Source organism: Scardinius erythrophthalmus (assembly GCF_964197995.2).
Source record: "Scardinius erythrophthalmus genome assembly, chromosome: 7".
Taxonomy (NCBI): Eukaryota; Metazoa; Chordata; class Actinopteri; order Cypriniformes; family Leuciscidae; genus Scardinius; species Scardinius erythrophthalmus.
Window position 1 is genome coordinate 32,081,096 of NC_138227.1, and position 15,193 is coordinate 32,096,288.

The window sequence follows — 15,193 nt, forward strand, 5'->3', positions numbered from 1 at the left end:
GTCTGAGAGGGTCTGATTATAATTTAACCAACAGTAATTCTGGATTGCATCCACCAACAAGTAAATAGGAGATAGCGAATCAGAACACCAGCAGTATGTGCAAGCGTGAACCACTAGCTAGTGTTTCTGTCTCACTCTGGATCTGCCGCGCGCTGCATCACATTTCTCTCTGCGTGGCGTGTCCGTTTTTATGTCCGCTCTCGTGTTAACTGGTCAGAGCTTGTGTTAGAGCACAATGCCTGCGTGACACACACACACACACACACTTCTCGAGACGCGCCGAAACCGCGTGCTAGAAATAGAACCGCAACCGACGCCTATTTTTCACGCGACACGCAAGAGTGTTGGAAGTTTCCAGACAAAATAGAAGGCGCAAATACATATTAATAAGTTACATTTTGATGCATGAAAGTCTCTCGGTTTTGACAAATGCATATTTGTAATTTAAAAAATAGGCCTAATTATCGATTTTTTCGAGTAATTTCAGCCGTCACCATGGTAACCCGGGACGGAACCACAATCGCCGCGAATCGCGGCCACCCCGGCGGCACGTCAACATGGTTACAGATGGCAGAGAGATGCAATCTTTCCCCGGAATACCCGCCCAGCGAGTGTTTGAAGTGCGTCAGAAACAGAGCGCGCGCGCGATCAGTTGTTGGTAATTTGTTGTGTAGTGTGCGCGACGCCGCATCCAATGTAGACAGCATTGCTTTTGTTTGAGGGCGCTTAACACACAGCTCGTAGAAACGGGCCTGGCAGCTCGCGCCAGTTCTAGACACGGTGAAAGTTTCCTGATTGTGACGGATGGCCGAATTTACATGACACATTATAAATGAGCATTATAGTCTGCGATAGATACAGTGCCAAAAAGAAGAGAAGAGGATAAAAGGGGATAAAGACAGAGGTAAAGTGATGTAGTTAATGAACAGTTTATCTAATTGCATGGGAGTAAGATACTATAATTTCATGGCAGTTATTTTTACCTTAAACTTAATGTTAGCAGTTGTTCTGAGAGCTCCAGAGTCCAGACTGTGTGATTTTGTAACAATCATGTCAGTTTTAAGACGCATTTTTTATTATCACTTTTTTATTAATGTTTTACCCTACAGTTGTGCAGTTTTGGGGGATACACTACAGGCCAAAAGTTTGGAAACATTACTATTTTTAATGTTTTTGAAAGAAGTTTCTTCTGCTCATCAAGCCTGCATTTATTTGATCAAAAATACAGATTTGTTTTTTTAATATTGTGATATATTATTACAATTTAAAATAATTGGTTTTCAATTTATTATACTTTAAATTATAATTTATTTCTGTGATGCAAAGCTGAATTTTCAGGATCATTACTCCAGTCTTCAGCATGTGACATCCGGTCTATCACATGATCCTTTAGAAATCTGATTTATTATGAGTGTTGGAAACAGTTCTGCTGCCTAAAATATTTGATGAATAAAAGGTTAAAAAGAACTGCATTTATTCAAAATAATTAAAAATATTTTCTAATAATATAAATCTTCTTTACTATCACTTTTTATCAATTTAACACATCCTTGCTGAATAAAAGTATTGATTTATTTCAAAAAAAGAAAGAAAAAAATACTGAACCCAAATTACTGACCAGTAGAGTATATTGTTGTTACAAAAGATTTCTATTTTTTTTTTAATTCTTCTTCCTTTTTAATTTTATTTTAATTTTTATTACTTTTTATTCATCAAAGTATCCTAAAAGTATCACACGTTATTAAAAAAATATTAAGCAGCAGAACTGTTTCCAACTTTGATAATGAATCATCATGGAGTAATTACTGGAGTAATGATCCTGAAAATTCAGCTTTGCATCACAGAAATAAATGATAATTTAAAGTATAGGCTAATAAATGGCCTATATTGGGGTCTCAGTATATTTTCCTGCTATTTTGTCCTTAGCCAATCACATGCCTGATGCTTGTATTTTGTTTATTAGTTTCTATACAGATGCACTAGGCCTACCCTACACAATTACCCCAATCATCCTAGAATTATTAATTCTTTACAAAAAGAGCTATTCAAATCATCAGGTGAAATTGTTTTCAGGAAGTAGCAGTAAAGCAAGAAGAAGAAGTGCAAGATAGTTTTTCTATCTAGACTATGTGCCTATAGGGGTGGGTGGGTTGGGGATGGTGGCAATGTAGTATCTGGATATTTGCCGCGGGACGAGGGCTTCGATTACCTCTCTCTTTTTTGACCATACATGTGTTTGCACCCCTGGAAACTGATTAGGGCGGTCAGAATGGCTGAAAAAAAATATATACTTAAATATTACTAATATTCAAATTTAAACGCATAATTTTAGTTTGGGAGAACAGCTTTTGGCTTGTCTCCTGAGGCCACAAGAGGGTGCAGTGAGCAAAATAATAATGCACCGCATTAAATTGTTGATGAAATGAAATAACACAGGTTATTTGAGTTTATACGAATATAAACTAAAAGTTTATATGGGTGTGTTCACGCTTGGCATATTTGTTTCGATTAAAACAAACTCTGGCGCGATTTCTCTGTTAGTGCGGTTCATTTGAATAAGTGAGAACGCTGTCATCCGGACCCTGTTGCGCACCAAACAAGCGAAAGATGTGTCTCTCTCAGCTTCAAAATGAACTCTGGTGCGATTCGAATTAAATATGAACACAACATGGACCAAAGACATCTAAATGAACCAAAAACAGGACATGATGTCATAAGATGCAACTCTAAAAAGGACAGAATGCTCAAACATTCCAGTTGTGCTCAAACATGCTCAAAGAACCAAGAGAACTGAACTACAAGTGTGAACACCCTCGATCAGTAAATTGCATAAACAATTATGAGCAAAACAGCATCAGGGTCATTCCGCGTCAAATCAACTAAATTTCAGAAACTTCTCCGGCTCAAAATAAATTTTTGATTTTGCTCATATTTTTTCTGTAGAAAGACAAACATAAATAGTGATGAAAGCCAAATTATTACATGTCACAGATATATATTTTTACAGAGTAATCCACTGTTTTGTAGATGAGGGTCAAAAAAATGACAATTTTCATCCTGAAATTTGGAGTAAAATTACAGGGGTGTAAAAATGGCAGCATCATCGTTTTATTTTTACACAGAGATTGGTTGGTCTATAATTTAAATCTGTTGACTTTAGCAAACAGCTCTTTGTTGCATTATATGCCAACGGTGAATGTTCAAATATGGCAAAAGGCACTTGTGTTTTTTGCCTCAAGTTTGCATGCCTTTAATTCATAAAGTATTAAAGATATCTTAATATCCTCTTAGATTCTGGTTCTTAACAAACATTTCTTTTGGAATCTTCATTTTAAAGGCCCAATATGGTTCAATGCCAGAGATGTCAATGTGGCTCCATGAGTAAATTGGTCAATTGTACACATTTTCAGTGATCAAAAACCAATTGTGGGTCACTTTGCATACAGCTGATACTTTTATCTTTTAAAGAGGAATATCTGAAGAACAAATAATGTTGAAACTAGAGATGTATCTCGTGTTTTTTTTTTTATCAACTCAATTGCATAGAACATCCCTGTCTGAGTGCCGTAAATATTTATTTTCCAAAGTTTGCATGCCTGTAACTCTAAAAGTATTAAAGATATCTTAATATCCTTCTAGATTATCGTTCTTAATAAACTTTTTTTTTTTTTGGAATCTTCATTTTCAAGAATTTTACCCATTTTCAATGATTGAAAACCAAAAGTGGTTCACTTTGCACACAGCTGATTGCATTTGAAGAGGAATGTCTGAAGAATAAATAATGTTTAAACTAGAAATGTATCTTGTTTCCCTCAATTAAAAGAATTGCAAAAGCATAACTCTCTGAGTACCAAAAATCCACTGAAAATGATTGAGGCACATTAACTTGCCCTCAAACGTGTATAAGAATCTATATTTGAATCAGTTTTAGGGATACTTAGTTTTAGGGACTCCAGAGAAGTGTGTTGTATTCAATTGTTTTGATAGAGGAAAACAATATACGTCTCTAGTTTCAGTGTATTTTGTTCTTCGGACATTCTTCTTTAAACACAATAACTATCAGCTGTTTAAAATTGTACCTATATTTGGTTGTTGATCATTGAAAATGGGAAAAATTCAAGGATATTAAGATATCTTGAATACTTTTTGAGTTACAGGCATGACAACTTTACAAAAAGAATAGCACTCAGACAGGTATATTCTATGCAGTCGTGTTGATAGACAAAAATTTACATATATTTCTAGTTTCAACATTATTTGTTCTTTAGATATACCTCTTTAAAATAAAAAAGTATCAGCTGTATGCAAAGTGACCCACATTTGGTTTTCGACCACTGAAAATGTGTACAATTTACTCATGGAGCCGGAATTGAGCCATCGAGGGTCTTTTAAAATAAAGACGCCAAAAGGAAAGTTTAAGAACCAGAATATAAAAGGATTTTAAGATATCTTTAATACTTTATGAGTTACAGGCATGCAACCCTGGGGCAAAAAAACACAAGAAGTGCTTTTTGCCATATTTGAACAGTCACCGTTGGCATATAATGCAACAAAGATTGCTAAAGTCTACAGATTTAACTAATAGACCTACCAATCTCTGTAGTCATTTTTACACCCCTGTAAATTGGCTCCAAATCACTGGTGAAAATTGACATTTTAACCCCACTCTACAAAATAGTGGATTACTAAGTCAATATATGTCTGTGACATTTAATATTTTGGCTTTCATCACTATTTATGTTTGTCTTTCTACAGAACAAATATTAACAAAATCAATTTTTTTTTGCTGAGGACCTCTGGTTGAGTCATGCCATCATGCGTTTATGCCCAGTTTAATAAAAAGAGCTGAAGCGGCAATCACAGATTTCTTTTCGCATTAAAAGCATGAGATGCAATGGAATGGAAAGGAAAAATTAAGTCTCAAGGCATGTTTTTAAAAAGATGGACTACTTTTAACTTTACATGGCTTTCTAAACATGCATCTCTCTGTTGCGAGACGCTAGTGCAACAGTAAAAGATGTCCGTGTGACGCTTGTTTACATAGAAAACACTGGAAACAGTGCTTTGACGCATTAATCTTCTCTATTTCTGCAATGTTTCAACTGGAAAGGTTAACAAAAACATTTCAAATGCAACTAAAACTCTTAAAACGCATAACCTATTAAATAAAGAAAACAGTTACTGTAAATTGTAATCATGTAATCAATAATGTAATTGTAATATTTTTGATCGAATAGAGACTTCATTCAAACACATTTAAAAAAAAAATCGTACAGATTTACACATTTATTTACATATTTGAAACTCACTCAGATTTGTGTAGGTCTGCCTTCAAGTCTGTTTTGAAAATCCCTCATTTATAATAGGTTTGTAATATTGTGTGTTTCGTGGCTTTATAGAGTTCAGCTCTATAACATTTTGTCTCTCTGTTGTTGTCTCTTCCTGAAGGTTTATATCCTTGTATAAAGGACCCTGTCACACTCACAAAGTGCAGAGGCTAAATGAGTCTACCTCGTACGCGTTCCGCATCCAGGCCTTTAACGAGGCGGGCGAGGGGCCCTTCTCCACTGTTTACACCTTCACCACCCCCCTCTCCCCTCCTGCACCCCTGAAAGGTACCGCAGCTGCCACACGCTTGCCCCATAAACCCCCATTGTAATTGCATTTCTGTAGACAGGTTTTTGCTTTTTATTAAACACTCAAGTTTGGGTTACCTCATGTATCTCACAAAACCTGTCATGAACATGATCAGGTCATATTTTACCTTATACATAATATAAAGTATATAAAAAAGCACATTTAATTTCTCCCTTCAGCTCCTCGCGTGGAGCGTGTGGACGAGTCGTGTGAGGTGAGCTGGGAGACGCTGCCGCCTATGAAGGGAGATCCAGTCATCTACTGTTTGCAAAGCATGCAGGGAAATTCTGAGTTCAAACAGGTACCTACACCACACTATCATCTCCATGAACAATTTTCAGTAGCTCACCAAACACCAAAAAAACTCAATTTCAGCTTCAATACAGCATCTCTATTATAGTGTCTCTTTGCACTGTGAGGCCAAAGCGTCTCAAATGTCGGTCCCCACTTGTGAGCACATCACACAGAGGTCACGGCACTCAGCAGGTGCGCTCAGCAGACAGCAGGTGTTGAGGAATATTATCATAGCATAATGGCCATCAAGTGGTCATTACTGAACGGCTTAGTGACGGTTATTACACTTAATGTTAGGGCCAAATCAAATCTAGCCCCTGAAATTTGTGCTTTGATTGTACATGATCTATATTCGGACATCATGATGTGACAATGGCCTTCATAACTTCTGTTTAGCAAAGCCACCATAAAGGTTAAGAAGCACCAAAGTACAGAATAGAATTAGTAGGGTTGGTGCTTAGAGGGTTAGTTCACCCAAAAATGAAAATTCTGTCATTAATTACTTGTCGTTCCATAACCCGTTAGATGTTCGTTCATCTTCAGAACACATTAAGGTCTTTTTGATGAAATCTGAGAGCTTTCTGTCACTCCATTGACGGCTACGCAACTACCACTTTGACGCTTCATAAACGAATCCATATGAATCGAGTGGTTTAGTCCAAATTTTCTCAAGAGTCACGATCACTTTATATAATGAACAGATTGAATTTAGGCTTTTATTCACATACAAACATTCATCAATACACACATCAGATATGGTAAATGGAAGCTCAAGCATGTTCGCTTAACGTGCGAGAACCAATGAGGTTCATTTTCGTGTGTTACGCAGCACGTTTGATCTTCTGCAAGAACCAATGAGGTTCATTCTTCAGTTGAGCTTCTGTTTATGTTCGCTGATGTGAATAAAGGCCTAAATTAAATCTGTTCATCATATAAAGTGATTGAGTCTGCTCAGTAAATTTGGACTGAACTGCTCAGTTTAAATGGATTAGTTTTACGATCTCTTTATGAACTTTTTTGACGCGTCAAAGTGGTAGTTGTGTAGCTGACAATGAAGAAACAGAAAACTTTCAGATTTCATCCAAAAGAAGAATGTCCCAGCTGTCATATGATAGCTTTGAGTGAGCAACAGACCACAAGTTTTGTTTTTTACTGAAATAACTTCAGCTGTAGCTCTGAAATTTCAGTTGTGCTTTATTCAAAACATTTAAACTCGTTACAATTGATCACAAAATGCATGAGAACCTTTAGCGTGAGAACATTGGTGTCAAACTTGGCACAGTAACATCTTGTGGTGCCATGTTTTGATGCATTATGTACAAAAACAGATAAGATTTGACGACATAAAATTTGGTCTGTTCCACAAAGCACATTGCTTCAGAAAACGGATAATACTACTTTTATGGTACATTTTATATATATGTATATAAATATCTCCTTTTCTCCATCTCAATCATATGGTTTTGGGGAATAAATTGACAGAAATGTCATTTTAGGGTAAACTGTCCCTTTAAATGTGGGTCCTAAGGGGCCTGCTGGAGAGCCGGGTAGAAGCATCACCTAGATGTCTGAATTTGCAGTATTGAATTTAATTGTCACTGAAAATACTGTGTCAGACGGGACCCGACAGATCTGTTTGATTTAACTTGAATCCACACTAGTGTGAGCACCTGCGCTGGCTGCCTGTGAGTGACTGTAGAGATGAGTGTAATGGAAGGGTAAAGCAGTCTCACTGGCTCTGACTCATCACCTCCTGCTGAGAGACACTGTGGGAGACTGCAGGCATGATGGGAGGCTTGTCTGTTTGTGTTGATGCAGCCCACACACACACGTGCAGGACTTCATATGCGTATATTCGTGTTCTTCAGGCGGATTACTTCTCTTCCTACACATCTGCATCTTTAAAATAGACTTCATCAGTTCTTTTCTCCTTAGTATAATGTCATTTAGACATGAATGCAGTGCTGAATATTGTTCTATATACTGATTACTGATCTATTCAAAAATGTGCACATTTAAGGTCTTCGCAAATCATGATTATGGTTTTGATTGAGAATTGGGCCTAAATACGTGACAATACTTCTATTAAATACACTATAGAAAATAATTATATTATTATTATGTTATTATATGCACTACACTACACATATTTGGGGTCAGTATAGATATATAAGAAATTAAATAAATAAATGCTTTTCTTTTTTACTTAATATTCATGAAAGAATCCTGAAAAAAATGTATCTCTGTTTGCACAAAAATATGAAATCAAAATCAGCATATTAGAATGATTTCTGAAGGATCATGTGACACTGAAGACTGGAGTAATGATGCTGAAAATACAGCTTTGATCACAGGAATAATAAATAAAAATTTTAAATATATTCAAATAAAAGTTTGTGTTCACATAATATACGTTTGTACTGTGTATAATTACTTTGTATATATAAATACACACATTCATGTATACATTTAAGAAAATTGTGTTATTTAAATATAAATTATTAATATGTATAAATATATATACAGTTTATACATGCATATGTGTGTATTTACTGTGTGTATATACAAAATAATTATACACAGTACAAACATATATTATGTAAACAAACTTTTATCGCGGTTAATCGTTGCCCAGCACTAATTAAAATCCAAAACAGATATTTAAAATTGTAATAATGATATATTATTATTATATATAAATAATAATCTTACTGACTCCAAACTTTTGAACGATAGTGTGGCGTTTATATAATATTCCACATAAAATGTAAGCATTTTTTGCAACATACTCATTTTAAATTTTCGTCTCCAATCCTCTCAGATCTACAGGGGCTCAGCCACTTCCTTCCAGCTCCCCAACCTGAGCTCGTCCACGGACTACCGATTTCGCGTCTGCGCCGTTCGGCAGTGCCAGGACGCCCCCGAAGTCATCGGGCCCTACAGCTCCACCGTCATCCTGCTCCCGTCTCGCATCGACACCCCCGGGGCCTCCGGCGCCACGGGGTCCAAAGCAGCCGAGGCCCAGAAGCCAAAACGCAGCCTGACGGACGAACAGTTTTCTTTCCTCATCATCGCCCTCTTGGCCGTGACCTCCATCCTCATCGCGGTCGCCATCCAGTACTTCGTGATCGAATGAGCCTCGGCGCCGCGTTACATCGTCAAAGCGAGTTTGGTTTGTTGATGTTTGTTTTCGTTTCTTTATTTCCGTTTCCGGCACAAGCGTCGAGGAGCCGCTTGAAGGGAAGGATGGAGAAAAGGAAGTTGTAGATTCACTTCACCCAATCTATCGTTCTATCTTTCTCGCTCGCCTTCTGCGCATGCTGTCAAAAGAACGCCGTTCCCTTCCCGGCGGACTCGGGGGTGGGGCGATTTATTGAAGGATCAGCAGCGAAGCTTACCGCTCGTCGCATACTCATCGTACCACTTCATTTATTTGTGTAGCTATAGTCTTTATGTTATTTATACGTATAATTTCAGTTGTGAACTGTCGAGTGTAATTTCGTTCAGTGTTCCAAAGCTAACTCGGTGGTCGCGTGTCGCTCACCGGTATGCTATCTTGGGCCTGGGACTTGAGGGCCAGTGACTACACCGTCAGCGAGGGGGTCCCGAACGATCCCCGCGGAGATAAAGTCTACGGCGTAAGGAAGGGGAGGCGAGACCGATACCGCTCGAATTAGCGAACGTTGATTTAGCACTTTCCTCAGAACTTTTTTTGATGTTCAGAATGTGTAAAGGATGCAAAAATAACTAGAGAAATGTTAGTATATTTTTGTACAGTATGATACGAGGACCTGAGATTCTGGCTTAGTACGGGGAGTAAGACTATGACTATGAATACCAAACTAACTCAGCTTAATAGTTATTTTTACTATCATGTACGTATACTGTAGCTTGTTTTTACAATCAAGCAGCTGCTTTGCTCCAAAATATTGTCGTTCAGCACAAACAATGTACGCTTTCTCGGAAACCTTTCCTTCAGTCTTTACCTTTGCACCTTAGTGAGAAGAGAAAAAAAATACTTATTGAATGCGTCTTGATCTTGTGATGCGTTTTATGGAACATGTTTTCCAGTTGTGCAAGCCCTCAATGTGTTTTGGCTGTTTTTAAAAATGTAGTACCACAAAATTTGTTCTTGAAATGGTTAATTCTGACAGTAATCATGATTTCAAAAGTCATATAGTATTGGTCATTTTTCGGGGGGTGGGGGAAGGGAGTTGTTTAGTTTTAGAAACCAAATTATCACATTGTTAACCTTTACTTTTAGCAATATTATTTTTTTGATGTAATCTCGAGATTATTGAATATATGACTAAGTATTTTCAGATATGTTTTGATTTGTTTAAATCTCCTTGTTTAAATCACACATTTGAACTTTATTTTTTTATATGGAAAATAAAACCTTTAAGTTAATTCTGTCCAGCAAAGAAATTAAGAAAAGCGCAAGAAACAAAGCATCCGCAGTAATGAATTGTGTAAATCCTACATGTACTTCCTGTGAAATCGAAATTTTTGCCTTTTTCTCTGTGTGTTAAAGTCTTGTGACTGATTGTCAACGCTGCGTCACGACAGCATGACGGTCCGGTCGTAGGGTTTCGTGTTTTGTGCTTTGGTTATGGGCATATGAGTGCTGTCAACAACCGTTAACAACTACAGGTACCTTGCAAGAAGTCTTGAATGAAAATGAATTACATGATTTGGTCTAATAGATATTCTGCAAATGTCTTCTGTTTGTCATTGAAGGAAAAAAAAAATCTCAAATTCCTATTTTTGATAGTGATACAGTGTAATTGCAAAGTGTGCCATTTTAACATCTCCCCACCATGGTAGGCGATTGGTTCTTGGGAGAAAGAAAAACGACAAAAAATCAATAAAATATGCACAAAAAATGAGACCATTTTTATGTAATTTTAATGTTTGCAGTTACCTCATACACCGTACATTCCAAAACAAAAATTTGTTATAGTATACATACTACCAGACATATCACTTTAAAATGTTATCAGATAGGAAATGTATAATCATATATATGTATCTAAAGTGTGTCTGTATAGTCATGATATCTACAGACGGATCCATGCACAATAAAAGATTTATAATTCTTAATTGTCGTCTTTTACTGCATGTTGCCAATTGTATGCAGATTCATATCACAATAATGTTGTTTTGTGTGAAAAATGTATTCTGAAAGATCATTCCTCTCGCTCATGGTTTCATCCGCAAAGAAAGAAAGAGCCACCAGGGTCATTGGGTTGGAGATCTCGCTCCAGACAGATTGTCTATTAAATTAAATTATTCTTCAGCACTTGTATCAAGTGTTATAGCATATTAGACATTAAGATGATCTAAATGTATTTCTCTGTAATGTTTCAAAATAGATCTGAAGTGAACATATGAATAAAGATTGTGTTAACATTGCCAACATTAATACTGATCACTTGTTCATAAGAAAAAGAACACAATAAGGTCATGCTGTTATTATATATACCATATGAACTGTAATTTAACAAAATATATATTCTTGTTGAAATTTAAGCAAATATTTCTATAAAAGGTTTGATATGTGTGGGTCACAATTGCAAGTTCAATGTTTTATCCAAATTACTTCTATACTGATATGCAAATAATTCAATAAATAATAGCAGACAACTATTTATATTTACACATGAACCAAGATCAGTTTAGCATATAAATGCACGCATTGAAAGTCAAAGCCCCGCCTCTCACCGCCCTCCCTATCCGTCTACATTGTCTCCGGCTCCTGTGATCTCAATATTTAATTAAGAACTGGACTAAGTGATGATAAGCACGCACACAGTAGAAAAGAGGTGATGCTCTCTCTCCTCCAGTTGAGCACCAGATACAACCTCCACAAGTCTCGTCTGTTTCATCTCCTGTTCAAACGCACCACCCGTTTGGTTCCGCCTTCCTTGATGTTTTTGGCCTCTTACTATGAATGGACTTTCAGTGAAGGAGTCTCGTCAGCTGAGTTCATCCTCACCCTTTTGTAAAGGTCTGTTGTACTCTTAGACCTTATCGAGCGACAGCTGTAGACTTGCCTCAATATGGAGGACCACCATTGCGGAGACTCTCTCTTCCCAACCTCCACCCTCATTCCTGTCACCACCATTTGCGTCCTGCTCTTCATCGTTGGCGTAACCGGCAACACCATGACCATTCTCATTATCCAGCGCTTCAAGGACATGAAGACCACCACCAACCTGTATCTCTCCAGCATGGCCATCTCAGACCTGGTCATCTTCCTCAGCCTCCCCTTCGACCTCTACCGCCTCTGGAAGTACGTACCTTGGGTCTTCGGGGAGCTGGTGTGCAGTCTGTCGCACTACATCAATGAAGCGTGCACCAACGCCACCATCCTCCACATCACAGTGCTCAGCATGGAGCGTTACCTGGCCATCTGCTTCCCTTTCAAAGCCAAGGCTGCCATCACCAAGAGGAGGGTCAAGTATGTCATCTTGGCTCTGTGGGGTTTTGCCCTACTCTCCGCTGCACCGATGTTCTTCTTGATGGGCGTGGAGTACGAGAACGAGACGATACCTGACCCAGGCACCCGGCAGTGCAAGCACACGCGCTATGCCATCGACTCGGGGCTGCTGCACACCACCATCTGGGTGTCCACCACCTACTTCTTCTGCCCCATGTTTTGCCTGCTCTTCCTCTACGGATCCATCGGCCGGAAGTTGTGGAAGAGTCGTCATGAGCTTCATGGGCCTAATGCGGCAGCAAGACAGAAGGTTAATCGGCAGACTGTCAAGATTCTGGGTGAGTTGGTCCTGGGAAGTGTTAAGGCTTGAATGCACTACACGACTTTTAACATTGGAACAGATTTTAAATCGGAAAAGTTTACGGAGAACAACTGCCATTATACATTAAATGACTGAAGATCACACACTACCAGACTATCTGGTCCTTATGGTCTGGTCTTGTCACACAACAAACTCACGCAGAAAGATACACCTTGTTGCTAGGAAAATGGATAACAAATTAAAACAATGTGTTCTAAGATCGCCTCAAAATATCAAGCATGTTTGATATCCTTCGACTGGATGGAATCATAGTCTAAAGCAAAAATCTGAGTCTGTGCTCATCATACACTACACAATATTCTGAGAAATCTGTCAACTCTGACTGTCCAAAATCTGCAGACTGGCACTGACTTGGCAACTAGCGCCGACTTGTCCAGACTGAAAATCGGGGCAATAAAATCTAGTCCAAAGTATTGTACTGAATTCCAGCTTTAAGGAATGAGCCATGGATAGCTGTACTTGCTAAGGTTCATTCCTACGGTTTAGGGATCTGGACAAGCCCCTGACCCTAAGTATAAACCTTGGAGTATAAATCATCCTACAAGGTTTGTGCTGTAGACATGAACATGACAAATCATGAGGCTTGTTGAGGTAAGGTGTGAGATTACTTCAGATCATGCTAATGACTTTTGTTTGGTAGACAAAAAAAAAAACAGGGAAACAAAATCCCATAAGACTTGCACTGAGGGACAGATCTTAGCCATATTTAGAGATCAGAATGCCATAGAGAAAAAAGGTACGCTGTTTTGACTTGGGTCAGTAAGTGGCCATTCACAACACCACTATCAACTGCGTAGCAACTAGCAATGTGTTAAAAACACACAGATCACCTTCGCAATGTTGTAGTCGAGTCCAGGCTGAGACCGGAGTAGGTTGCGTCAGTTAAGACAGAGACCCGAAGAGGGTCTGAGTAATTCATAACGCGTAAATATGTTTTCCTTTAGTATGAATAAAGCCTGGTTCCATGCGGTGTAGCAGCACTCAAGACCGGACTCTATCTCGAGTCTGAGTCAAGACCGAGTCCAAGACAAAAGCATCAAAATATGGTCTTTGTACTTGAGACCGAGTCCAACACTGCACCCAAGGATCATGATGACCAGCAAGAGGATTGTAACACTTTTGCCTTTAATGTTTGTTACTCTGGATTTATGTGCTATTTATCTAATTGATATAATTTTCCAACGTCTATTTGCAAAGTGTTGTTGTTGCGACCCACCCTACCACCAAGGTGAGTTTAATAACACATATTCTATTTCTGTTTTAAACTAGAAAAACCATTGAATAAATACATGGTGAAATGTTGATTTTTACCTTTTTCCTTCTAAATTCTTTATATTTGAACATCAAGCTCTTTGTTACTTCAGGAGGATGCTGAGAGGGAAATATATTGAGATTTGCGATGTTGATAACTGGAAATGTCATCAGTGCAAAAAGGGTAAATTAGTAACTTTTTAGAAATGTATTTGCAATGTAAATTAACGGTGTCAACTTGTGTGAGATGAAGCCTGACAGACCTTGCAAATGTGTAAAATCTTGTCTATTCATTAATCACGCCCTTTATGTTGGGTTAGTGAATGTGGCTGTTTTATGTTTATTAGAAGCCTTAATAAATCAGTGTCAGTAAGCGACCATCCGTAACATTGACGTACCTCGTTCTTCTATTAACTCCATATCCCATCTCCCTCTTCTCTTAGCTGTTGTTGTATTGGTCTTTGCCATATGCTGGCTGCCTTATCACATCGGTCGGTTCCTCTTCACTCACGTTGATGACTACCACTCGGCCCGCCTCAGTCAGAACTTCAACGTGGCCTCCATGGTGCTCTTCTACCTGAGCGCCTCAGTTAACCCAGTCCTCTACAACCTCATGTCCAACAAGTACCGCTCTGCCGTCAAACACCTCTTCCTGTTGCCCCGCAGGGGTCACCACGGCCCCAACCGGAGGCATATCTCCACGCATGATGACACCACCGCCTGCACAGAGACGTTGAATGTGATGAAAGAGACCATGATGACTAGTGCTGAGTCTCAAGAGCCTGTTCCATTTTAGAACTGTTTCCAAATCTCCAAAGACTGTGGATTCGATTAGACGCGTGCATTTCGTTTCTGCTCAACGATTCTTGTGTGCGCATTTTAATGTGATTTTAAACCATTCTAGTGCAAGAAGATGTGAAAGAGAACTCAGTTTTCTCTGATGCGCACACATACAAAGTGCATGTGCACGCAAAAAGTCACCTCTCATGTAGTGCGTGAATACTGAATTGAGTTCTCCTTTGCATCGTCTTGAATGGGCAAATACACAGGAAATGATGTCAAAAATATCCTCATAAAACAGTCGGTTTTGTCTTAAGTGAATGTAAACATTTGAGAAAGAAAACGCATGTGAAACAGTGCAGCTCTTAAAGTGACAGCAGCCTAATAAACTTGCCGCCGTTTGTGTT

General features: G+C 38.4%; 2 protein-coding genes across 4 annotated transcripts in view; both read left to right on the plus strand.

Annotated features, from left to right (window-relative positions):
• Positions 1-11,034, plus strand: part of fndc3a (fibronectin type III domain containing 3A) — a 97,940-nt gene extending 86,906 nt beyond the window's left edge. For all 3 annotated transcript variants that reach the window (XM_081370306.1, XM_081370307.1, XM_081370308.1), the window contains 3 exons: positions 5,449-5,615; positions 5,817-5,938; positions 8,753-11,034. In XM_081370306.1, the coding sequence (XP_081226432.1) occupies positions 5,449-5,615; positions 5,817-5,938; positions 8,753-9,067 (604 nt within the window). In that variant the 3' untranslated portion in view covers positions 9,068-11,034. The remainder of the gene's footprint in view (positions 1-5,448; positions 5,616-5,816; positions 5,939-8,752) is intronic.
• A 959-nt stretch (positions 11,035-11,993) lies between these two features.
• On the plus strand, positions 11,994-14,802 carry mlnr (motilin receptor; the record flags this gene model as incomplete). The annotated part of the gene is made up of 2 exons (XM_081370904.1): positions 11,994-12,711; positions 14,450-14,802. The coding sequence occupies 2 exons, from the start codon at positions 11,994-11,996 to the stop codon at positions 14,800-14,802; spliced, it is 1,071 nt and encodes a 356-aa protein (XP_081227030.1).
• Between the last annotated feature and the right edge of the window lie 391 nt (positions 14,803-15,193).